The 26,915-nt window shown below is 40.9% G+C and overlaps 1 protein-coding gene across 3 annotated transcripts; it reads right to left on the minus strand.

Annotated features, from left to right (window-relative positions):
- Positions 1-1,513: 1,513 nt before the first annotated feature.
- On the minus strand, positions 1,514-25,960 carry foxn2a (forkhead box N2a). Of its 3 annotated transcripts, none has more exons than XM_042502071.2 (6): positions 25,804-25,960; positions 12,173-12,750; positions 7,663-7,787; positions 7,336-7,385; positions 6,615-6,683; positions 1,514-5,234 (listed from the first exon to the last, which is right to left on the minus strand). In XM_042502071.2, the coding sequence occupies exons 2-6, from the start codon at positions 12,734-12,736 to the stop codon at positions 4,810-4,812; spliced, it is 1,233 nt and encodes a 410-aa protein (XP_042358005.1). In that variant the 5' UTR covers positions 12,737-12,750; positions 25,804-25,960; the 3' UTR covers positions 1,514-4,809. The 3 variants fall into 3 exon arrangements, with proteins under 3 accessions (XP_042358005.1, XP_087942679.1, XP_087942680.1); XM_088086553.1 differs by lacking the exon at positions 25,804-25,960 and adding an exon at positions 22,511-22,642; XM_088086554.1 differs by lacking the exon at positions 6,615-6,683.
- Between the last annotated feature and the right edge of the window lie 955 nt (positions 25,961-26,915).

The raw sequence follows: 26,915 nt of genomic DNA on the forward strand, positions 1-26,915 counted from the left end.
TTTTTATGGCAATGTGAAAGGGACAATGCATTATGAGTACATAAATTTAATACTTGAAACGTGTACACATGAACTTTTAATAGCCTTCTTCAGAACTGTTCTTTATTTATCAGAGGAGGAGGGTGACTGGGGCGTGACTTAATTTTTAGCATTATTCTTAACCATTTGTTCATTTGTTTGGTGATATACTAAGATCTGAATATGATATTCGTAGGACAAAAAATGAATTACTATTATTATTATTACATCCTTTCCTCTCCTTTTAACTAGAGCTAATGCCATTCACAATTAAGTGCTGTGATGTCACTGCTAAATTATTTACTGAATTTCAGTGCGGTGGGTTGCATTAACAAAAACAAAGTCAAAAATCACAAGCGGGTTGAAGCACTGTGAAAGATCTACTCTGTGATTTCCCCTTAAAACGCACATGACCTCGTTTGGACTGGGAGTGAAATGACATGTTGCTAATGCAGCCATCACTGCTCAAATCCTACAAGATTAATTTCACCTAATCCATAATAATCTCTTTATATTTTCACCACATAGTTCTACTATTTCTTTAAAGAAATCATAACTGTGGAGTTATTTTATCAGCTGTTAAATTTGTAACATGCAAAATATTCATACCAAGGATTCATCTTGAATGTTTTGCGCCGAAGAGAGACGCTTCCTCTGCTGCTGTTTCACTATCCCTGATCTTAAATGCATACAGGCAAAACACAAACTCTCTGACACGCACACCACAGCCAGTGGCTCCAGCATTGTCTGGTTGCCTGGCAACTGTCGGCGTGGCGTGGTTGCTAGGGCCGTGTGGGAGGGGGGGAGGTGATGCTGCTCTGATTTCCAGCTGAATTGAGGCAGTCAGTAGGGAGAAGCCCCCCTCTTCCAGTCGACACACAGGACTCTATTGAACAATAGAGCTGTGCCAATGGGCCTGAGGCTAGTCAGACAAGCCCTTGTTCAGGGTCACACTGTGTTCATCCCACAGTCCTCCATGACTAATTAACTTACAGCGGAGAGTGTCGTTAGGACATCTGATGATGCATCCATCACTGGCACAGCCCTGGAATTTACATTAATGTGAGGTGCGTTGCTGGCAGCCTGCCATGTTTGGTGCATTCAGAAGACATGCAGGAGAAAAAGAGAAAGTGTGGTGGAGCTGCCACACGTAGTGCTGAGCACAGCTTGTGCAGTCAAAACAGCTCTGAACTGCTGGTCTTGGTGGGAAATATTTGCCAGCTGTAACATGGTTATGTGAAAACTGAGAAACGAGCCACATGGAGAGGTAGCTACTCCAAAGAATAGACTATTATTGGTTAGAATTTAGATCGTGTGGCCGTCACAGCAGGTGGCAATGTTGATCAAAAATGTAGCAAGTGCAGGCTACTAATGTAAAGTGATGGCATTCTTGTGTAGTGGAGTGTGGAGGGCAAAAAAATGTGTCAAGTCTTATTTGCAGTAACATCACGCTGAAGTTGCGCTTCTGCTGGAATGAAAAAGATGCTCACAGTGATAACAAGAACAGGTTTTTATTAATATTTTGTAATACCATATATAATGCAATTGCATATCTTTGGCGAAAATAAATCTTATTAACATTTTATCAACAGAGGTTAGCATACAAAAACCAAAAAGATGTGTCGGTCCAATAGACATTGTAGACAACTGACACAAACTGATACTGGGTTGGCAGCTTTGTCAAATGCAACAAAATGTTCATCATATACCCTTAGGAACAGAATTTTGAAAATCACATAATCAATATTTAATAACAGCTGTTGAGCGATAAAGCAACTGGGTTTTGAGTCGGGTAAGTCGGACCCCAAAATGTTTAGGTAGCTCATCCACAGATCTGACTGTCACTTTACATAAGGTTTCTTTTGCAAGTGCTACAGAAAAAATGAGTGACATTTCTATAATTTCTCTGCAGTTGTCCCGATACTTAATGTAGGTCTGAAGCTACGCAGCAACAGCCCAGGGACCGAGTCTGATCCAGTTTTCACTGATACTCTAAACATTTCAACATCCCACAAAAATACCTGGAAGCATGAGTTATGAATGGCAGTCTTATTTTAATCTAATCTGTGATGAGATCGAGAGCTAATCTTCAATTTGTGACTACTTAGTCTTTATATCTAAACATAAACATGAGACAAATGTAATAAAAAATGATTCAATCATCCTCAAAGAATTTCTACAGTACGTGGGGAATGTGTCCATTGTGAATTTTAAACCCCCAGCTGTACATCAATTTTGGCAACAAAAGGTTTCAGGATCAGTGTTAATAAACTGTCTTCTATCCAGCCTAACAAAAAGCAAAACAAAACATCAAGAAAACCTGGCAGTCATGGTTAAATCGAGAGAAAAAAAAAAACACCCGCTCTAAAGACAAAAGACATTGGCAAAATACTTAATCACTATAACATAGTGAAAGAAAAAAAAGGTGTATTGCTTTAAAATAAAATTAAACAAGGAGAAAAACAAAAATACTTATTAAAAGGAGTTCACAGAGGGAGAAAAAATAAATGTGCCTAGTCATTTGTTTCAAATGACCAGTATTCAATAGAGTATGCATTCAATAATCCCATAAATTAATGTCATAAATAAGGTGATGATTAACGAACAATAATTTGTTCTTTTTTTCACAGCTAAACAAGACCAGTGTATGCAAGTATTAACTTCTGAGAAGCTTCTGCTCACTCTGCTAAGAGCAGTTCCCACTCTGAAGCGACAAAAATAAACCAAAAGATTGGTTAAGTCACTGTACTGACCAGAGTCCTCTCCCATTTCCTGTGCGGATGAGTCAGAAAAGTCGCACATTGTTATTCTTAAATCACAACTACATTGTGGCAGCGGGGGGGAATATAGTGACCATGGCCATTTTTACATCAGTGGCACAAGAAAATGTTTTTGGCACTGATCATGCATGCTATACTAACAATGTGATCTGTGGGAAGAAAGAGCATCATTTTCAGTTTGTTACCCTTGTGAGCTTCCATGCTACCTTGTATCATACGCTGCGAGCATGCAGCCTTTTTTAAAAGCTAAAATGAGAGATGTGGCCTTTTACACAAGTGGCTCACAACTTCCCCTCGGTGAACTGCATGCAATCAACTGACAAACACTCCATTTCACAGCTTGAGAAGAGAGCGCGCACTTCCTTATTTTGTTCTACGAGGAAGAGCGGGGACGAAACACTAGTGGGCAGCCAGAACTGAGGGCACAACATGAGAGCAGCACAGGTCTTCAACATCTCGCCTGCGAGCGACTGCACATACAAAGTCCAGTTCTCTCTGGCTGTGACTACACTGTCCCCTTCTCGTTCTTTACACTTGAATAAGCACTATGAGCTTTCATTTATTATTTGGAGCAGAACAGAAAACCCTCCCTCGAGTTGTGAACGAACTTTGCCACAGGATCAGCCAACAGAAAATTAGCTGTATAATTTTGTAATTTTTCGAAACAAAAAAATTAATAAAGCAAGGAGAACACACGGAGGTATAATCAAACAGCAAACCCAAACAATGGAGCGAGAAGCTGTGGTAATTTACTGTCCACTCCTGTATCTGACTATTAACCAGCTCTGCATTCAAAAGGAACAGATGCAAGCAGAGTACCGAGCAGCCCTCCAATACAGCCCTAGCAGGGAGATCTGTCGTTAAATCACATTCATCGGAGCAGTACAACTACTTTGTCAGCAGTGTTTGACCGTTTCAAACTCTTTTCTGCCATCTCAGGTTTCGGCGGAAGTTTACATGCACTAAGATACACACACACAAGAATAAAATAAAATCTATGGAGGATAAACCTATGAACACACAGTGAACATCTGGCAACATGTTTTGGCAGATGTTCACTTTGCATAGGCCGTCAACAAATGTGAATATATGTTCGCACAATAAATGTCAAAAAGACACTGATGAATGATAGCGACTGACAGTATGAGCGGTGGATTTGCAAACAAATAAAATTGTATAGCACTGTAATGGCCACACAGAACTGAGCGAAGTAGTATAGCTAACTTTGCAACTAAATTTGGCAGTGGCAGAGTAATACTATTTCCACATCTTGCTAATCCTGAAATAGAGCCAGAGCTCGTGTGTAATAGTTTTATCGCATAACAAGATCATAGTACTACTTCATTCATTCTCTTAATTGTAAAGTTGAACTACTCGACTCTGAAAAATGCCACCATGAATAAAAAAAAAAGTTAAGGTTGTGGATTAATTATTGCATCTCTCTTACAAGAGGATTTGTGGAGCGAGAATTCCTTTCAAAACAGTGGCTTTTTTTTTTCTTTAGCACAAAAAGGAGAAACTGATAACACCAGGAGGTTAGGTTTTGTCTGTTACAAACATGCACTCATTCGCTTCATAAATAGATTCACTTGGAAGAGGATACAGGTTTGAGGAGGAAGCATGCAACGCTTTGAGTTATAAAACCTTCAGCTTTTTCCCGTTTTTGTCTCTCAGAGAAAAAAAAAAATCTTGAATCACAATCTTCTAATCCGACAGAAGCAGGCAGGTCATTTTGGATAGGTTTCTCAATGGTTCTCCATAAGCCCAAACACCCACCCCCAGCAGTCACCCCCGAGTTACAAAAGTCTCTATATGGCTTTGTTCTCCTGTGTGAACGATACTATTGCCATTTGTTTTGTTGGACAGGGATATTCCCAAACAAAAAAAGGGCTCAAAATGGCCAATGAACGATCAGATAAGGAGAAGGAGGCACACTGGGACACACGATCAGGGGTCAAAGGTTAGGGTTCACAGGGACCAGAGTCTGATGGGGGGCGGGCAAATATAATCTTCATTTCCTGTTAAGTTTTGTGCTCTTGACAGTGCGTTTGGAGCTCTCCGTGCAGCTGCGTATACCAGCGAGGTGCAGCAAGGAGCCGGCGGCTTCTTTCAGCTCCTCATCCAGCTCTGGCTTGATCTCGCGTCGTGCCCTCTTACCGGCGGGCCACTTGATGGCGGGGGGACGTCGAGAAGTCTGGTGAACGCCCCTCTCGTCCCAGAGGTCGGAGTCCTCGTCGCTGTGGAAGCCCTCGCTGCCGGCGCGGTGGGACTGCCTGCGGTCGCAGCCTCCTTCGTCCAGGGAGGAGAGGGACGAAGAGGAGGAACGGGAGGAGCAGCGCTGCAGGGCGACGCTGCTGTAGTTGTGGTCCTGCTTTGGGTCGCTGCTCACCAGGACAGAGTCGGGTCGGGAGAGGTCCAGTGGGCCATCAGAATTGCCTGAGGAGAGCAGAAGATGGAAAGAGTGAGTGTACGATCAGACGCAAAAGACTATTTTACAGGCTCGTTAAAGCATGACAAATGTTCTCAATACTGCATGTCATGTAAAACTCATTTTAAAGACTCTAAGTTTCTCGCTTCAGTTGGCTTTAAATAGGCTGTGGCTGATACTAAGTAAATCTAAGCAGATCTTTTTATCTGAAAAAGTAAAAGCCAAACACAGTGAACCATATACTAAAGCTTTGGCTCACTTTGTTTACAAGTGTAAAGCAGAACTGAGACCAAGAGGGAAAATCTGACTTAAAAATATCTTGTTGCATGCATGTTAAATCAGACCGTTGATGGGGAAAGTACAAATATTAGCACAACCTAATCACACTAAAGTGATCCTTGGAGGGCTTCTGCAGTCATTGAATCAAATTAATTAAGTAGAGGTTAAATTAATAATGATCTAATCAAAAATATAAGCAATAACCGCCAATAAGTTTGATTTAAAAAATCAGAACAACACTTACAACAACAACAATTTAATGACACATGAAATTACTTATTAGTCACATAGAAACTAAGGACTGGTCTGAGTACTTGGGTACTTTGGACATCAGTTTTAGTTCAGCATACAGATTGCTCTAACATTATATAGTATTTATATATATTCTTTTTTGAAATGGGTAAATAGTCCTTCAGTGCTGCGTCTAACCTGTGTAACATTAACACCATGACAAAAAGTTTGATGATTTTTCCTATGTTAAGTTTGAATTCCTGGCTTTGTAGACATCATTTTTCAATAAACGAATTTCAAGCTGCACTTCCTTTCTGTTGCTGTTCAGTTTACATTCCTATTCCTACATTAGAGGGTTTTTTTGTGTGTACTCGAGTGCTCTATACTTATTTAATGCGAGTACCAGAATATGGAAGTTACATAAAAGTTGGCGTAATATTCTTCAGAAAACTTTTAGAATCAATTACATGTTAAAGGTATAATCATTCATTATGGGAAAAATGCTCATTTGCTTTCTGGTTTTAATTAATGAGTGTTAGAGATATTTGTAGGTGGGTTTTTGCACCGTTAAACTAGCAGTTTCCCCCTTTTTCAGTCTTGTTAAATGTTAATGTAATAATGTAAATGTTAAATTATCTTTAAATATGTCTTTAAAAGAATGTCTGCAGGGGAAAAAAATGCAATTAGGTATAAGTTATGTTCTTCAAACCATCCCTGTGCAAGAACCAACAGTGTTTTTAAGAACAGGTGAAGTACACACCACAAAATAAAGCACACGAAAAAAGAAGACGTTAGCAATGACAGGGTGGTATGTCGGGGGTAGGAGACAAAGAGTTGGAAGAATAGGTGAAAGTATGGCTGCTTGTGGATTCTCTTACATGGGTCAACGTGGTGCCCGGGGGCAGAGTTTAAGAGCATCATGGCAGTGGCAGCATCAATGTCAGACTCTGGAAGAGGAGAGAACATGCATGATGGTCAGTCCTGAGGTGTGAAAGCATGGTAGCATGGCATCTCTGCTAGGACTGGGAGGAATGGGTTCCTTCCATCATTAAACCAGAGACATACTGACCCAATCAATGCTTACTGAATGGATTGGATGTGCAGAAGGTTGACCAAAACAAACCAGAGGATGAATTGAAGCCACTGATATTGCATCCGATCTTTTCAGACCTGACAAAGTGTCTAAAAGCCTCATAGCTCACTTCTGGGGCTCTAAATTATTAATGATTACAGTGAGACTGAGTGCTCGGCACCAGCAGAACCTCTGCCTGTCGTCAAGGTTACAAATCCAAGAGGCAGAGGGGGGAAAGAGGAGGCTGAGACATCGACTGGGAGCTCTCAACATTATGGTGTACGTGAGGCATCAATGACTCAAAAGCAACAAATCAAACCAAGAGTTGAAGATACAAGCACAGTGATGCTGAATGTTCTGGGATTGAAATGTGCACAGGCAACATAATCAAAATACTGCACGAACACAAGCTTGAAAAAAACTGCACTGATTGAAATGTATATACATCTGCAGATTCCTGCTGCACAGGCTGCTTTTATTGCACATACATAAACTTAAAGACTGACATAAGTTTGCATCAGTCTCACCTTTGAATGAGCAGCCTTGTAGAAAGAGATGACGAGGGGGTGAGGAGGCACTGCAGAAGGTGAACAAAAGGCAAAAAAAGGTCAGATTTTGAGTTTGCAAAAAGGATGCAAGGACAGGTCAAATTTAATTCTTTAAGCATATTATTTTAAATAGAAATACAGACCTCCAAAATAAAAGAAACCTGCTAAGATATGCTTTGCTAATGCCAAGCCCAGTTAATAAATGAAATATGGTAATAATGATTTGACAGAGACAGAGCTGCAACATCAAAGTCAATACGAACTGATACATTTACAACATACAGAGAGTAACTAATGACAGTTTACCTGGGTGGGGAGGCGGGTGGTGTGCAGAAGGCATGTGCGGCAGGGAAGTGCTGCTTCTTAAGGGCTTGGATCAGGTTGGGGCGGTACTCGGGGTCAACACACCAGAGAGAACCTTTTCCATTGGCCTGCAGAAAAGTGCAGCGACAGTCAAACTTCTACACCCAAATTACATAATTAAGAAACTTTTTGGAAGCTTGTGGCAGTGACAGGAAGTAAAGTTGTGATTCCTGACCAAGCCATTCTGCTTGGTTCTTTGATTATATACAGGGTTCCCCCACATTTTCAATGACATAATTTATAAACTTTGCCATGACATCTAAAGGACCTAAAAAAAAAAAAAAAATCTTGCTCCACTTGCTCGGCATTTTTCAAACATCATATTCAAACTCATTAGAGCTACGTTGCATTGAAAATTGTAATGTAAAATAAATTTTACATTCCATTCCATAGAGGGTTATCCATGGAAGATTAATGTTACAATTTCATTACACACAACAAAATTCCATGACTTTTCCAAAACTTTCAATGATTTTTACTAATTCCATGACTTTTCCAGGCCTGAAAAACAAGATTGAGAAATTCTATATATTTTCCAGGTTTTTGATGGCTGTAGGAAGCCCATATATTTAAACAAAAAGTCTTCTGAGGAGGTTTCTTGTGAATTAACAAAAGTTATGTTTGAATTTAGTTTTTCACACTACAATTTAAACTTTACAAACAGCCTGACAAATGTGATGAATACTTTTCTTGCCTTGTGATGTATTAGCAAAGCAGAATTTCTTTAAAATAATGCTTTGTTTATATTCATGTTTGTTAGCTTGCAATCTTTTTCACTGCCCTTTATAGGATATTGATATGCTTCTTTGTGTGATACTACTACCAACTGTTGGTCGGTGAAATATTTAAATGAATTTGAATATTAAAAAATATACTTTTATCTATTTTTCCATTAAAAGGATACACAGAATTATTTGTCAATGGGCTTACATTTACTAACTTCCAGAAAGCTGAAAAAACCCGTGAGCCCTGCATACAGCAGATTGCATTAAATGCAGCATATTTATGTGTCAGATTTCATTACAATGAATCTCATTTTGCAAAAATGGCAAAAATGTTAAAGCGATTGTTCTCAGAGGAGCACTACATCATGAACAAAGCAGTGGAAAACAGCAAACGTATAACCAAGAATTCCTCAACAGCCTCAACAAAAGGAGGAAATAAGTGCTCCACAGCGCTGCGTGAGGAATGAATTTGTCTGTTGGTGATGTGTGCGGGAGTATGTTAACTGTCACTTTATCTGATGGCGGCGTATTGCCCAGTCTGGGAGGAGAATAGAGTGAGGGGGGCAGTGAGGGAGGGAGGAGAATAACCTTGACTCAGATTACCAACCAGCCCTGATGCAGGAAGAAGGAAATGTCTCCATGGCAACGGAAACCACCAGCCAGTGTCATGTGAAACTGGTGCTGGTCTCTCAGCAGACGAAGGGCTTCACGCTGTGCACCTGCACGCTGAGCGACCTGCACCGCTCTATGTTTGTGCTCGCGGAGTGCTAACCGTCATCCCCTCCCATGGTGGGAAAATATGACGTCTTAGCCAGGCGCAGCCTTGGTATGGCAGGCTCTACCGGTCACAAGTTTGAACTCATGCTGGAGCTCAATATGGCTGCCATCGTGTTGGATCTGTACAGTAACATGCAAACTGAGTTGCGTCTGCCGCTGGTCTGACTGTAGTCTGTCTCTAATAGTTGAGCAACAAATGCAAAGTATACCAAACAGGAATTAAAAGGCTTACAAAGTATTATTATCAGGATTTGGCAACATTTGAATAAAAATCTGATGACAGCTTTAGGGTTGTTTGCTCATTTTACCAACCCACTGTCAGTCAAATCTGATCAAACCACACTCCCACAGGCTCGATGAAGCAGACAAACTGACTTTATGAATGCTAAACTCCTAAAAACAAACACCAAAGATGTGTTTCATTAACTTTGAGTGTTGCTCATCTAGTCATGAAAATGTTGTTATTTATGTAACTTATTTTGAAAGTTACAGAGGTGCATAAATGTACATAAGCCATGTTTTCAGAAACTCAAAACAGTGTTTCCCACAGGCAAGGACAACAACAGCAAACCTGTTTGTTTGTGTGTTTTTTTTAAATACACAACTGGACAGCCAAGATACACTGCCATTTATACCTGTGCCTATCATGCGTCTCCAGTGGAGCAATTGTGTCCAGATTTGGTTACTGTGCCGCGAACAGTTGATATTATTTGCGAGCTGATCTGTAGCATGCTTGCTTGTCACATTAGCAGTTGTGTCTTTACAGCTGGAAATCTCGCTGTCAGCAGAATTCAATATGTCTCCTGCCATGGGGCGAAATGAGGGATGGTCATGCAACACTTTATCCAACTCAACATAAAATGACCAAAACAACTACCACATCCTATACTGATGACGTTGTCCTGGTCCGAGACACATCAGGACGGCTTTTACACCACTATACGTATGTGGTCCCAGGCATCCAAGACCACCTTGGCAAGTGATTGGATCAGAAATGCATCTTGGTGGCCGTATTTAGCGCTGTCCAGTTGATCAGCTCATCCGAGACACATGTTGATGGCAGGCCTAAACAAGGTGTCTGGGTCCCCTCTCTACATTCTGAGGTTTTATTAAGTCTGTGAATGCAACGAAGGCAGAACTTGCTGAGTTATTTTTTTCCTCAGCAGCAGTTTGTGACTTACAGGTTGGATACCTGATCCGTTGATCCGTTCAGATCAGATCAGATCAGATCAAAGCAATGAATAAAAAGAACAGCTACTGTGAGGGAAAGCAAACCTATGGACTCAGCAGAATGAATGGTTAAGTTTCACTTTCAATGCGCCTAGTGCTCCCTCTGTGCCCAAAGTGAGCTATGCGCTCAGAGAGTGTGATGTAATGAATAACTGGACCATATCTATATTCCAGCGCTCCTAATGAACGGTCCAGCTCCAGATAATTCAATCACGGCGGGCCACCTCAAATAAATAAATGCAAAGGAAAGCCTGTTAAAATTCAGTCCTGATTTTAAACAGGAGCTACCTCTTTAGTTCACTTCTGTACCTTCTCTGTTCCTCACCACATTTTTTAACACAAAGGTTGGAAAGCTACATGGAAACTACAACCATTAGGAAGTACATGAACAATGTCACAGCTAACGTTTAACTCATTCAGTTCACAAGAGTGTTTGTGCAGGATATGCAGGATGTGTTTATCCTTTTGTTACAAGCATGTGCATATGAGAAGGTCACCTTCTCTCTTTTTTTTCCTCTTGCAGGAACACAAACATAAATGAGCACAAGTCACACACACTCTGCCAGAACCAGGCCGACAAAGACTGTTCCTACGAACTCGTCTCTGCGCTTCAGGTCACGTTCGCTTCCTCCCCGCAGTGTGACTTTGAGGTTTCCAACTGTGGGATGCTTCTCTCCCTGGTTGAAACAGTTGCACTACCTTGTAGTGCTTCGGGAGATAAAGTCCTATCTTAGAGTGCTGTGTTTGCATTTCCTCAGATGGAGTATCTGTGACCTTGACTGGATTCCACCCTTATCACAGCGGAGTCAGAGGTCCCTGCGGCTGTGTTACGGTCCTGGACACTGTCACGAGCCACACTGCAGCTTCACACTGCAAAGCATTGTTCTAAGAGTGTTTTGCTAAACAAAGCAGACACATTTTTGGCCGATGTAATTTTAATACCACATAATCAAATGATGCAATTACAACAGCTTCAGGAAGCATAATTTAAAACATTGGTTCACAACTGGTCGGTTGCAGTCCAAAAGTGGGTCCACTCTGAGTGAAGCGAAAGTGACTTGCAACCCTGTCATGATTGGGGAAAAATGGGCTGTCTGGGTTTCAATTTTTTTTTTTTTACCTTCCCCAAAATTACGAATACTTTTCCTTGAGCCTCTCTGAGTGACTTCGGGAAAATGAAAGTGTTCGTCCCACATGATGTGTTCAAGGAGCATTGGAAATTTGAAATACAACGATTTTTAAAGTTTCTGGCTGTGATAAATGGTGTCATTTTGGCGAGTTTTATTTCAGCAGGCCTGCAGTTTGGAAGGCGTGTTTTCTATAGAAATTACAAAAAAAATTTAGAGAAAAAGAAAATTGCCAAAATATTTTAAAAATCAACAAAAAATGTTTAAAGAAAAAACGCAATACATTTTTAAAGGAAAAAAAATACCAAAGTTCTTTTTTAAATGACCCAACATTTTAGAGGAAAAAAAAAGCCAAATTTTAAAAGAAAAAAAATCGTCCAAACTAATTGCACTTTATTCTTGCAATAACTTTACTTCATTGTGTTTTACGCCCATGTGTTATTTACATTTTGTTGTAATTTCTCTTAATTGCGGACCTTGAACTAATGACTAAAGAAAAATCTGGACCAGCTGGGAACCACTGATCTACACTGTGCAGTTTTATAACTTTAAATCTTTGTGAAGTGAATGGTGAGAGACAGTTTAACAACCTACCTTTCCCAAACTCCTCTCGACCTTGCGGAAGCATTTGTTCAGGGACAAGTTGTGACGAACTGAGTTCTTCCAGCCAGTGGGAGCATTGGAGAAATAGGGGAAGTGCTCGAGAATCCAGCCATAGATTTCTTTCACGGGCAAAGATTTGCTGGGAGACTGCTCAATGGCCATGTAGATGAGGAGAGAAAACGAAAAAGGAGGCTTAGACTTCAACGAGTCCCGCTCCCTGCCTCTGCTGTGTGACGAAGATGAGGAGGAGGATGACGGGCCCTGGCTGGACCCGAAGTCTCCCTCTATGTCAAAGAAGGGGCTGCCGCTGGGCTGAGCCTCTGGACCTCCCAGAGTGAAGTTCTGAAGCAGGTTCTCGTGCAGCCAGTTAAGGTTGGTGAGCTCCTCATCCTCAGTACCTCCAGTACGATCCACGCTGGTCGCCAGTGGACTGGACGCACACTCCGCCTCGGGCAGTGTCCCCACACCACAAACACCTCTGAGCCCTGTCCGCTCCTCTTGCATACCCGGAATTTCCGTTTTCTTATCTGGTGACATCCCAATGATTGGACCCATTAAATCAAAGAGGTCTGGAGAGAGAGGAGAGAGGAGGTTGTTAATGACTGACAGCTAAACACACGCAGAGAGAAATCACAGTTTTTGGTGCTGAACTGATTTCAAAACAAAGTTGGCAATATGAAATAACTGGATGCGACATGATGGAATGATGTGCTCTTCCAAGCGTTGACCTTGTTTTCCTAAGTCGTCCCGGGGGGCACACCCCCCGTGGCTGTGTCTGTCTACCTCTATTTGCACTTCCTGCCCCTCTCACTGTCCCTCTCCTCTACGCCTGGCGAGGACAGAGAGGCTCTCAGCTCTCCCCCCTCTTAACTCCAGCCGAGGACCTTTCAAGGAGGTCCTCTCAAGCAACTGAACCGACTCAAGGCTCCACTCCTCGACGCCCACCTCGTTTCAGACGCGACCCAGCTGCTCGTTATGTGTAAATGAGCATGAAACCTTCCAAGGACTGCAGGAATGAGTGGAAGGCCTCCATCTTGCAGAGTGGATGGCTCTTACAGACTGATCTGCATTCAGTCAGGATCAAGTCTCAATTTGTCACATGCCAGATTAAGTAGTGTAAAGAGGCTACAGGCCCCGGAGTTGTCAGTTATTTAACAACACTAAGAAATTCAATATTGCCAGGAGCCCTGTATCATTTATCAATTCACCAAAGGGCCCTTTTTAAAAGGAAAATAATGTTTTTTTACAATGGCTCAGAGGAAATTATTGTTGGCATGTCATCTTGTGCAACACTGAATTTTGGTTAGATTTAGCTGGTGACACTGGGTGACCAAAATTCAATTTCAGGGAAAACACCTAAAGCCATTGTGAATTTGAAGTAGATTACTGATGGCTGATGATGTTAGTATTTTCTTGTTTTTAAGTTGCATTGTAAAGTAACCAAAATCCAATTTTTTTAAAAAATAATGTCACATCTGGTGCAAGCTAGGTATGGAAGCATATGTAAAAAGGACCTCAACAAGAGCCGCAGTGTATGCAAGTAAATTCACCTGCTTATTTTTGTGGATCATGACATATACGTTATGTTTTATGTAGTCACACAGTGAGGGAAGGCAAATCATGTATCCAACTTAAAAAATGCGATGCATCAATATGCATAGATAATCATTTTATTTTCCCATCATGGCCCTCTGAATCAGAATCAAATCGTGGAGTGCTTAAAGATTCCCACCCCTATGTAAGACCCATAAAACACAAGCTAAGTTGGTGGGGCCACGAGCACAAAGAGATCACTCTTTAGCTCAGCTCACAACAAGCTTTATGTCCTGGGTGTCACCATGACAACCATGCCTTCCTTTCAATTATGAGCATCCCACAAACAAGATATACAGATACAATAAGAAAATAACAATCCATGCTGCCAGCCACCCTGTGACGAAACACTTATGCTGCACCCGCTGGATGGACACCAGATGCCCCGGTCGGGGGTGGTCTGGGGTGATGTGGATGCAGACCGAAATGGGTGCAAAGTTGGATGGTTGAAAAGGTAATGCTGCACAGAGAGCAGTGGTGGATAGGCATATCTTTTCATTTCTGTGATAAGATAAGAATTGGGTCAAACTGGCGAGTGTTTGCACAGTGGGTGAGACAGGAGAGGGAGTGTACACGCACACACACAAATCAGTTTGTCAAAGCCAATCAGCGAGGACATGAGGGGGAAGGAGGAGGCATTAGTGCATTTACAAAATGACCATTCAACTCCCAATGAGCGCATAAACATATAGCTGAATGATCCTATTTTGGTGTAGAGCGACTTCTGAATCTAGGGACATGATTTATTCAGTCTTTAAAGCATACTTGTTTCTGTCACAACAGTACATCCTGTCTGCTCTATGGGTGACGTCGTCTCGGCTACATTCTGTCCTGCATTATGCCTGCATTCTTTGTCTATGTTTTTAAAATTTGTCAGCACATTGAAATTCGCTTGTCAGCCGCATACGCTTCTGCGATTTTGATCAACGCCAAAAAGGAAGTAAGTCAAGAGCTTTCCAGGCCAAAGGTAAAGGGACAGGCAGAGCGAACATAGGAAGAGACACAACAATAATCGGGAAATCCTTTTATAGACAGACAGAGAAAGACAGAAAGAGAGTCCAAGAGACTGAGAGGAGGACAGAGAGAGTGAGCCAGCTGAGACTCAGTGGTAGTGAGGTAGGCTATGGAAGTTATCCTCAGTCTAGGATGAATCACAGCTCTCAGCAAAGTAGAGCAATCAGATATGTCAGGCAGCGAGAGAACTGCCCATTTGTGTTAAAAGAAAATCTCTGCTCAAGAGACCAAAACACAGAAAGATATCTCTTGACATGACAGGTTCCTACTCTGAATGAATTTACAAATAGAAAATGGGGACGGTGCAGACAGACAAGCCTGCCGTTTTGGAGGAAAGTATCATTTATCCTTCCAAAAAATAATTTCAGAATTAGGCTTTCTATGTGCACAGGCCAAATATCTAACACTTTTGAAAATGTTTGGGCAAAATTAGGGGCATATTTTTTTTACAAAGCGTTTATATATATAAAAAAAAAAAAAGGATGAGTGAGGATGCGATTTGCCACAGAATCAGTGACTTCTTTTAAATCACTTCTTAAACCACATTTTTATAGACTTGCCTTTATGTGATGTGCCCTTTAATTTGTCTTTTAACTTATCTTTAAATTTTATTTTATTTATCTAATTTTTTAAAATCTTTTTACTTATCTTTATTCTGCCCCGATCCTGCTTATTATTATTATTATTATTATTATTATTATTATTATTATCAATGTTCTGTGTCTACTGCCTTTTTTTTTTTGTTATGGTATTTTTCTAATATGTCCCTTCCTCGAATCTCCTATTTAATTCTGCCTTAACTCTCGTCTGGCCTTTGTTCAGCATTGTTGACTAACCTCATCTGTTTTATTAACTCTGGCATTTACTGCCTCGTCTTTGCTCTGTTTGTCAAAGCACTTTGTAAACTGTGTTTTTAAAGGTGCTATATAAATAAAGTTTTGGGTTTTTTTTGACAAGGATCCCAGGCTGTTCTATGACGCCCTACTTTAGGCTGTTCCTTGTAAGTTTAAGTCAAGTCTAGATCCATGAGAGCGTTACCCAACAAATGCTGATGACAAACACTAAAGAACCAGTGTTTAAGATTTAGGGGGATATATTGGCAGAAATGGAACGTAATATTATAGTATGTTTTCTTTAGTGTATAATCACCTGAAAATAGGAATTGCTTTGTTCTCCTCACATTAGAATGAGCCGTTTATACCTACATCAGGAGCAGGTCCCTGGTTTGTGGAGATTGACATGTTGCAAGTGTTTCTACAGTAGCCCAGAATGGTCAAACCTAACGCTGGCTCCAGATACAGCCAATCGCGTTTTTGTGAAGGGCACCGTAGTAAGAAACCCAACTGCAAAGAGCAGCACTGGAGTTACACTGTAACGTGAATGTGCTTAAGTCAGTGTTTCAGTGGTTATATCACAGGATCTGTTTATTTTGGATTTTTTTGTGGATAATTCGGCTTTTGGTGAGAACCACCTGAACATCTCGTCTTAAGTCACGAGAGAAAAAAGGTGACTTCACATTAGCATGCCCACAGTAACATGCCAAAGTGCGTTGGAAATACATGGATTTTTTAAAGTGAAACTGCTTTATTTGTTTTTTGATCAGTTTAAATCACCAGCTCTGTTTTGAAAGGGAACAGACCTCTATGGATAATGCCACAAAAACCTCCTGAATGTCTGGATCAGACAAAGGTGAGCACACATTAATTTACGAGAGAAAAGGGATGAGCATGTTGTTGACTAGCAGCCAATATCGAGATGCCAAACCGTGACCAAGATTTACTGATTTTAATGTGAAACTGCTTTATTCAGTGTTGATAGCAGTTTTAAATGCCTGCTTTGTTTGTTTTGGAGAGGAAGAGACCTCTGTGGATAATTTGACTTCTGATAAAAAATATCTGAATGATGAACACTGAAGGAATTCTAGTTTTAGTTTTAGCTGGTTGTAATCCACAATTCACCGCTATACGCCACTAAATCCTCCTAAGTTTTACACACTTCTTTTCTTTTCACAGTAAAACAAGCCAGCACAGGTGTGGCAAAAACGGCCTTACATCGGGTCTTTCATTTGATTAAAAGGTGTGGTCAAAGTGTTTTCTAGAGTCAAGTGTAAACACTCCTCATGATTGCTCTTTCTTCTTCATGGCCGCCTGTAAACTTGATTCAGTTTTATGGCAGGGAAATGAGAAGAAGTCATGGCCTGGGTGTAGTGTCAGACCACTGATTAACCTCAAGGCACAAGAGAGCGTCACCTCAGTCCATCCTCACAGCCATGACCTCTCAGCTGGGCCCTTGGGTCCTGGAGAGCGCTTATCCTCTTTTGAGTATCTCCTCCAGAAGACCGTCATTTGAATATCAACAGAGGCAGGCTGGACAAATTAGAGAGCTTGCCTTGCATCCAGCCAAACACAGGAAGTGTTTTACCATGACTGCAGCTGGTCAATTACCACTGGTGTTGCAATGATCGCAGTTATCATTGCTCTTATAAAAAGGCATCAAAGAGAGGCGGCTGGGAATGCAATGAATAATGGGACACTAGTGTGGAGAGGGGAGAGGGAGCTAATAAGCCGGGCTGGCCTGTTGACTGCAGCATCCTTGAAAATACACCAAAGCTGCAATGGTGCTGACCTGGTGGCTCATCTGCAAGTTAAAATAGCCCTGCGCACTGCCAGCCTCATCATATTCATGTGCAAACAGGCAGGCACTAACAGCAGGTGCCAAGGCACATTTTTTCCCCCCCTTTCAAACTGCTCTTTTATCCTGTTAAGGACTTAGCCTATTCAAAAATACACAAAGACATATGGAGATAGCTTTAAGTGGCAAATCAGAGCTGTTGATGTGTCAAATATGTACGGGGGAATGTAAAGGAGATGATGGCGGCATCAAAATGAAGAGGTACTGGCTGGAGATGTTTTCTGGGAGCGAATCTCACGATCGGGACTCAGTTGCCACGGCAGCCAATGTTGTAAGGGAAGCAATTGTGCTCATGTCTGTGCATGAAGAGAGAGCTAATGTGGGGAGATCAATACAGGCGGAAAATGCTGAGGCCAGCAGTCTGCTGCTGTTCTCCACAAACCTGTCTGACAAAGAGCTATGGGAAAGGCCACAGCCAACCTGGATGTCAGGGCACAACTGACTTAGTGCCATGAAGGCGTACTTTATATTACCCATTCCAGGCACCAAAAAGCTATTTTGTTATGTAAAAAATGACGTACCGCGTATTATTTTAATGTAAAAAATAGATCTGACAACAAAAACATTCAAACTTATGTATGTAACTGCCGTGAGTTCATACATGTGCTCGCGCCACACCCTTCTTGTAAGAAATAAACCAGTTGACACAAACCTGTTACACCTCTGTCATAGATACACAAAGGTGTGTCGCAAAGCCCCATGGCGAGGGCTGTTATTTGAAACCCTAACTGATATTTAGGTGACTACCCAGTCTGGCTGGAGCTCTGAAAATGTGAATGAGACAAAGGGGGGCTGCGTGAGAGTGGGAGAGACAGAGAAAGAGAGAGAGAGAGAGAGCGTGATCCAGCGTGAGGTATCCAAGTGGCAGTGGGTTTTTTTGAACGGGAGGGTCAAATGATGTCATAATAACAAATAAAGCATCCATTAATGCAAAGGCTAATCAGGCTATGTCTGAATGATACTTTTTCTAATCAAACTACTCAATGGATTAAAACGATCTACTCAGTGCCCGAGGTGAAAGCGAATGAAAAAGCTTGCACAAAGCATTACAATTGGCCCCACACTCGGCTCATACAAAGGAGCAGTTGTTTTTGCTCTAGTCATGTTTCAGAAGTGCTCAGTATTCACCTCACAGTTTTAAACAGTGGACCGGGAGGAAAGGAAACACCTCCTGCCTGTTGAGGAAGTTCATTTTCAGAAAACAAATTCAGACTTCACACAGAGACAGTTAGGCCCCGCTCTACACCAAAACAGTGGACTCGAGCAGCAAGAGGCCGAGAGGTAGCGTTCACTGAAGCAGCAGTATTTACTTTGGCAATCTATGAATTCCACCAGCACGAAGCTTAAAGACTGCTGACAAACACCGAGGCTGAACCTAACGTATTGACCGATGCAATCAGTTAACAGTCAGGGGGAAAAACAAGCAAACAAAACAATGGATAATCATTTTGATTTTCACAAGAGACATCAACTTTGCACAGTGATTTTAAACTCAAACACACAGGACTGCACTTTGACTGTCAACAGAGGTGAGGCCTTCAAAAGTACATGCCAGCCCCCGGCCTGCACTGAAACCTTATCTCTTGGGTCATGTGGCTCTAAGTTCAGTGTACAAACACCCACCACCAATCAACATACGCAACAACCTCATATACTTCCAAATACCAAAAACAGCACTTACTGCCAGTCCTTTTGCTTTTACACTAGGGTTAAAATACTCCTAATAAATGATTGAAAGGAGATTTATTGTTAGATTTTTCTATATTTTTTTTAAATATTCCCTTAGGCATGAATGTGCCTTTATCAGTTCAGGTGAAGTTTCAACATAAGCCTTTCTAGGGATTTGTTCTGTAGGAGATTACTTTCTGTGTACATACTACAAGCATTTTCAAATGAAATTGTGAATTTGTGTACAACAAGTGCAAAATCCTGAATCATATAAACTCTAATGGAATCCTTTATGGGTATGAAATAAAGTGGGAACACAAGGCTCCTGCAAACAGCATGAAGACAGCTGGAAGCACATCGCTTTCACAGAATGACAATGTTTACTGAAGTTTCTGGCGTGAGTAAATCAACTGAAGTGCGTACACAGAAAAAGATAAACATGCGCTAAGTAGAGGTAATATAACATGAAGATAGGCAACAAGTTTACGTCTTTTGGCAGCACTGACTGGTTGGCTATTTGCATAACATTACAGCATATTCTATATGTCTTTCATTCACATCTGTTGATTCAACATCAGCAGCTTCTGCATATTTACATTTTTGGTTCAGGTACAAAAAATACGTAACAAATTTTCAAATTCTTTTCTTAATTAGGGATAGTAATGCACCTGAGTTTTAGGGCCAAAATGCTACTTTTTTAGTACTTTTGTTTTTTTAGTATAATTATATTTTTTTCTGCCTTTTATCATATTGAACAAAATAAAATAAAGTCTAAAGAATATATGTTTTGTGTCTTGAAATAAGCAGACCTACAGGAACATTTCCAGTAGGTCCATTTGTACCAACTCTCAGTTCTAGAAAAGTTTCAGAAAGTTTGATATTTGATAGCACCCAGACATAACTTTATCTGTACAACACTCCACAGCGGCTGGAGAAAATTAGTTGCAAAACTAAGAGGAAAACTACTTGTTATAAAGAGTGTGTACAAATTTTGGCGCCAACCAAGAACATGATTTCTGTTCAATTTTCTGCCTACCTACGCAGTTTACTAAAACCCCCCCTCCGCACACATTTGAAAGTATATAGAAATACCAGTTAATGTAAAAATAAAGTAAAAGTAAACTTGTGGTAGGTTTTCCTTTCCACTTTCTCCAGTGCGGGCACAGTGCTACTAAAGCTAGACTGGTGACCAGTCGACCCATGAAGACACAATTCGCATCAAGATGCCTCGCATTAGCGTTAAAGGAAACATTGGAAAGATTCAGCCGTACACGTTGGAGCCTCAGTCAAATGAAGACTCAGTGAGGCGTCTGTTGTACATCAGAATCCACAACTAACTGATGATCACAACAGTACGGGTAGTTAGCATCTTTCATGTTGTTTGTTAGCATGTTAGTTTACAGACACAACTTGAGTGATTGTGAAAAATATAACGCTACCTGCTACAATGTTACGACGTGTTCACACACTGATCTGTTTACGTCCAAACACTGTACACTCCTCCAGTTCGCTGTCAAAACTTTCACCATGCCAATGCAGCACCTGATGTAGTTTACCAGGGTTACGTTTGAATCTCAGATTTTTTTTAGGGAAGTGCACAGACATTGCCACCTTCAATGGAGGAATGTAAAAATATCACGCTCTAGAGACAAACTCTGGACACATACATCTCAGACTAGTCAAAGTCTGGCAGTTTAGGAAACAGAAACATAAGAAAAACATATTTTTGTGGGGAGGGGGAATTTGAAGGGTTTTTGGGTTTTTTTCCAACAAATCACCATGGTGATCTGATGACAATGTAAGACTTTTAAAAATAGCAAAGCTCTAGACATGCTCTAGTAAACTGAGCTGTGTGCTTATTCATGGATTGAGCTGTTTGAAGTACAGAGCCCAGTGTAACACTCAATCAAATAACAGGGTATGATGCATCCGTTTTATTCTCACATTTCACTTTGCCCAAACACCTAAGCAGCCCTTTACCAGTGCTGTGCCACTGTGGCTCCTTGGCGGCACTGGTTACAAAATGCTGGTCAACTGTCACTACAGCCCCCATTCAGCTCCACACACCCAAGAAGATTCTGATTATTTGCACACAAGCTGCTCAGCCTACGTCGTTGTTGTCATAATGCCATCAATTAAATAAATCCCGTTAATTCAGCTAGGGTTGACAAGACAAAGACCCATTGTGACACGGGACACAGGCTTGCTTCCGTCTTTCTTTCTCTCAATCAAGGAAACGGGTCACATCACTGTTGCTTTCAATGAGGCTCATCCTAATGGGCTGCGTTTTGAGTCCAGCCAGTCAGAAATGAGACAGGCCCAGGGACAGTCAGGGGGTTAGAAAGTGGCAGGGAAGAGAGGAGGGGGAGCTGCGCACTAAAGAGTCAGCGCATAACCACTGAGACCAATCAAGAGATGTAAAACAATAACTGGAGTAGACGGAGGGGCGCCGCAACAGGAATACACACATCACCCATATGCAACTTCCGTAAATACACACACCCAGAGGCTGGCACATGGAGGAAAAACTGAGGAAGAAACCCACAACATTCACATTCTGTCCAATTTTAGATTTGCAGAACCAGGTCTCGACCTGTTCTGCCTTTTTGTTGCTGTCTTGACATTACCTACAATACACTGACCCCAGTTTGTTACACAGTGACAGCTGCGAAGCACAAATAGATGTCATTTAGATGAACCCTGATCTTTAAAGCATGTGAAACATCACAAAAACAGGCAAGATGACAATTTGAACAGGACAGGAAAACAAAAGACGAGAGGCAGCACATGCCTCTACAGGCGTTCACATTTGCATCTCAAATTCAGAGCTTCCACCTATGTTTGATTAGCAAAATGTCACACAGGCCCAAGACTACAAACTCCTGGGGATACCCCTCCTTCAAAAACACACACGGGGGGTGTGAGCAGGTGATGAAACACACATGTGCGGCTTTAATTATTCAAGCCAACCACCACAAAACTGCATGAAGCAGTAAACTCCACAAGCCAGACGGGCCAGCGTCAGCAGTTAGAGCTGGAGCTCACCGATTGGTGACTGATCTCAGATAGATATGTGGCTGTTCAATTTAACAATAGACCCTCATAATGGGAGGTAGAAGGAGATCACATTCTTTATGAAACTACAGCTCATGAAGACTTTCTTTGGCTGATAATTAAAAAAATATACTACTGACAATGAAGTTGCAAAGACTGTCTACTTCTACTCCCTTTACAAAGCACGCGGTTAATTTATTTTAAATCATTTAACACGCTGAATGTGTAAAAACACTGCAATATGCACACAACAACATAATTACGGGAATACAGTTACTTCAAGTGAACAAAGACCGTCAACTTCCTTACCCTGCCAATCATCTAATTATTCAACCTCTTCCATTACGATGATTTAAAACACTCAGGAAAATCAAAGTCAGAAATGACTCGGTAATTACAGGGTTTTCAGAGAACAGTGGGTTATAAAGCTTGGAGCTTTTCATGTTGAGCCAATCCACGAGAAACCAGGTTAAGCAATCCCAAAAGTTTCTGCCACACGGGACGGCTTTCGTAATGAATTTAAAACCACAGTCACTTGTATACCTACCAAAGAACATGGTGGATTTCAGAGGGTGCAACCTTTTATTTACTCTGGGTCAGAGTACACAATTCTGTGATAAGACTGATTGCACGGCTACACCACCATTTTGAAGAGCAGATTCTTCAGCACTCTTGTTTAGCTGGGGGGGGGGCAAGCTACAAGCTGAAATCCAGGACCATGTCATTTCCCTATTAAGATGTTATGTACTTTATATTCACTGTGTTGTGATGACTGAATTGGGTAACACTTTACACGCTAGAAATTGACTTGATAGAAATGTTGTTCTGTGGTGGTCTCTTTTGTCACATTACTTGATACATCCTCCTCTGAGGAACATCTTCCTGTTCTGTCGTCAGTACAGTGGAGCAACTTCTCAGAAAAGAGACACCAACTACGCTTTAAAATTGAATGTTGGCATTCAAGGGAGTTTTAAAAAAGCTTTAGATATATTCAATGCCAGTGTGTCTATAGTGTATGTGTAGTCTGAACTTGGGCATTGAGCAATACATAGAAACATGTGACTGATCAAGGCATACTTATAGTATTTTTTTTTTTTTTTAAATCAGAACAAAATGTCTAATCCTAATTAAATGAATTTAACAAACAGGCTAATGCCCCGGGGTTTAGCATCTGAATTGTATGACAGAAATTATACTATGACTCATGAAACTGATTGTCACATGAACTAGCTGTAAATTTTAGTTTCAAGTTATTATCTGTAAAAGAATCTTATTCTGAAGTCTGCTAGTTACATTTGTGCACTGTGAGCAGAGCCATAGCCTACGAAAAAAAGGCCAGTATACTTAAAAAATGGGCAGTTTACCTCCTGGTTCACCTGTATTTCACCACTTACTGAAGTAGAAAGGTACCTCAAATCACTGAAGTAATTATATTTATGTGGTAACTACAGTGTTTTAGAGGTCTGTTCTAGGGATTCAAATACCTCCTAAAACGGTGCACAACCAAAGATAATTCCACTGTACTGTCAATACTAGATCCCTGCAGTTATTAAAGCAATTTCATGACAGCAATAACCACATCACTGGGTTAGGACAAGTCTTATTTATAGTAATGAATGTCAGTAAAGTTAGCAGAGCCTCATCTATTCTGGGAGGCAAAAGTCCTTACCCTTCAGAGGCGTCTGTACATACAAGCGTGTACAGGAGTGGATACATGCAAGAACAACAAACAACAGCAAAGACAACAGATGGTTTGACCTACAACATGAGCATGGAAGTTCTGGCAGAAAAAAAAGATAACTGCAGATTGACAACATCTGTTTCTTTTTTGTTTCTTTTTCTGTCCCTAAAGCTCCTGTTGCCTTTGTCTTCTATTTATCACTAGGGCTTTAACAACTGTCAAGTAAGAAGAAAGGAACGTCAGTCTACATTAATGTCATAACCTTGCAAAAGGAAAAGAAATGTTGCCATCACTTTTTCCAAATATACACAGAAACCTCAGAGCACAAAATGAATTTTAGATGAGGTTTGTCCAGTGCAGTAAATAAAACACTTGACAGGCAGCAGGTAGAGAGACAACAAGGGCAGACAACACCAGACACATGGCATAACATGAAGCATATGAAGACATATTCAACATAGAAAGAATATCCAACTGGATTAAACAGAGATATTTTTCTACACTCTGACATTGTTTGTAGAGCACTCTGTATCTGGGACAATCTTGTGATAATCCATTACATCATGTGCTTAGCTAGCCAGCCTCACAACCTCTGGTCCCATCTATATATACCATGAAATATTCAATATTTGTAGACAGATGGCACTGTGCAAAAGTCTAAGGCCACCTTAAACTTTGTTATTTTAGCAAGGTTATAATGATCATGCATATGTATTATCAGTAGCCTCTTTACTAAAATACACGAGAACACACAGGAAATATGTGTACAGTATTAAAAACGGAAATATTTCAGATTAAAACAACTTCAACAGGCTAAAGTTGCAAGTATTTAGTGTGACCTTCCTTTGCATTTATTTTATATGTCTTGAACTCTCTTGGACAGACAATATGAGATTTACAGTACTAATCTTCTGGTGTATTTACACCAGTTTGCATTCAAACATGTCCACAGCTTAACCTTGACTGTTTGAGCTACCTTTTGTTGTACAATTTCATGTAATACACTAAATATTGACCTCAGTTTGAAGAAGCCATTTTGACTTTTTTGGTGTTTTAATGCATTGTATATGTTCTCTGTATTCTTTGTATGTTAACAAAGAGACTGAAAAATAAATATATATATCCGCATATAAACTTTGCCAAAACACCAAATTAATGGTGGCCAAAGACTTTTGAACAGTACTGTCTGTGTCTAAAAATTAAAAACAAACAAAAAAAGGATTTAATATTGCTAAGTTACAACTTCAAAAATCACGCAACAGCATTAGAGATTGAGTAATACAGAGTCGAAACCGGTGTGAAACGTCAACTGAAAGTGCTGTTAGCAAAGAAAACTAATGTGCATTGTAGCTAATGCTAGTTAGACGGTGGCATTAATCACCACGGACCCACACTCACAGGCGACCGCTGCCAGTAACACAACGAGAAATACAAAGTTACACGTAATGACGTGGACTATTGCACAACACTTCCCGACAAACGGGACTCGTTACGAAAGTAACTTATCTCCGGTTAGTTACATTTGGTTCACCTTTAATTAAGAGTGGGTTTACCAGCTGTAACGTTAGCAGTCCAACCGAGGCAAAGTAGCGTTAGCAGTAGCTCGGTTGGTTAGTGAAGGTAAATCTACTGCTAACGTTAGCATAACGTTTTAACCCTGTAGAATATGATAGTAAGTCTATCTAATACATTAAACGATATACAGTCGTTTGTGTTTTAAGTACGAGCCCGGAGAAGAGAAAGAAGTGACGTTAACATTAGCTTGCTGGCCACATGCTGTCGCTTGTTCTGCCATGCTGGCTGCTCTAAGCAAAGTCACTTGACCACATTTACTTTTCGCTTGTTCGAAACACAACCCGTATCCGCCCCAAACACCACACAATTACACGTAAATTTAAAAAAAAGCTGGTCAAATACTCACAATCATGCACGGCGTGCCTCGGTGCGGTATGTTTAAAGACACGTCTGTGCGCAGTTTATTCAGATGTCTGTCTCACACAATGTCAGAGATCAGATCAGCAGCTGCTTCCTCCATACACGCAGCGCGCGGATCACACAGCGCACGGCAACGCTACCAAACCCCTTGCCGTCGTCATGGCAACAGGCCCACTTCAGCCAATCAAAACCCCTCCCCTCCTATCTCCCCTGGCAACTGCCGCAGCGCAGGAGCTCCGCGAACGCGCACGCCATCCTATTTTGCCCTGTACAATGTGCTTTCACTTTCATCGCCAGCTGCTTATAGAGGAGGGAAATGGGTTTTGTAGTGTTTTAAACACATATAATGAATAATAAGGTATATAGTGGAACAGTCATGGGATAAATTAAAAAAGAATAAAGTGTGTGAGTGATCAAGCCGGACGGGTCCCACACAAACACTCCCGCCTTATTTAGGCTACACAAACACCTCGGGGCGGAGAGAAAGGATGTGTCACCACACCCAGCCTCATGACGATAGTGGACCCTCAACAGGGCCCCTCCCAGAGTAAACGATAATACAAGGAGCTAACGTGACTTGTACATATACAACAGACACACGCTGAGTGATGCTTGAGGATTTAGACAAAGCAAAGAAATAGGGAGAAAAAGAGGGCACGATTCTGCACTTTTTTTTTGCCATTTGTAGGCTAGATGAAACTCATTCTCTATAGGTGTGTGAAAAATCCAAGCTGCACATGGGCTACTTGTCATTCACATTACTTCAAATGGGTTTATAGAGCCAAAAGTGTAGCGTGAAGTCAGGTCATTTGAGACATTTTTTGGTAAATTATAAAAATAAAAAATAAAAACCCATAACACTCTGAATTCTACCTTAAGTGTTGGAGCTTGTTATAGATCTCTGCTATATTTCTATAATGGAAATATGTTGCCATGTAAAATAATTTGGAAACTGGACCTTCAAGCACATTTATCCAGTATTGATGTGCAATATGTGATACAGTGTATTTTTTTTAACAAATATTTATACTCATCTATGTCTGAGTGTGTCTGCTAATCTATGACTGAGTGTTTTTATCTATTTAAATCTGCACCTGA

Source organism: Plectropomus leopardus, chromosome 13, assembly GCF_026936395.1.
Source record: "Plectropomus leopardus strain MGB_pleo_1.0 chromosome 13, ASM2693639v1, whole genome shotgun sequence".
Taxonomy (NCBI): Eukaryota; Metazoa; Chordata; class Actinopteri; order Perciformes; family Serranidae; genus Plectropomus; species Plectropomus leopardus.

Coding starts and splice junctions, on each gene's coding strand:
- foxn2a (XM_042502071.2), bottom strand. CDS start 12,736: ATGGGTCCAATCATTGGGATGTCACCAGATAAGAAAACGGAAATTCCG. Junction 7,386..7,662: donor CCACCCGCCTCCCCACCCAG/GTAAACTGTCAT, acceptor CACCTTCTGCAG/TGCCTCCTCACCCCCTCGTC. Junction 6,684..7,335: donor ACAAGGCTGCTCATTCAAAG/GTGAGACTGATG, acceptor CTCCTCTTCCAG/AGTCTGACATTGATGCTGCC.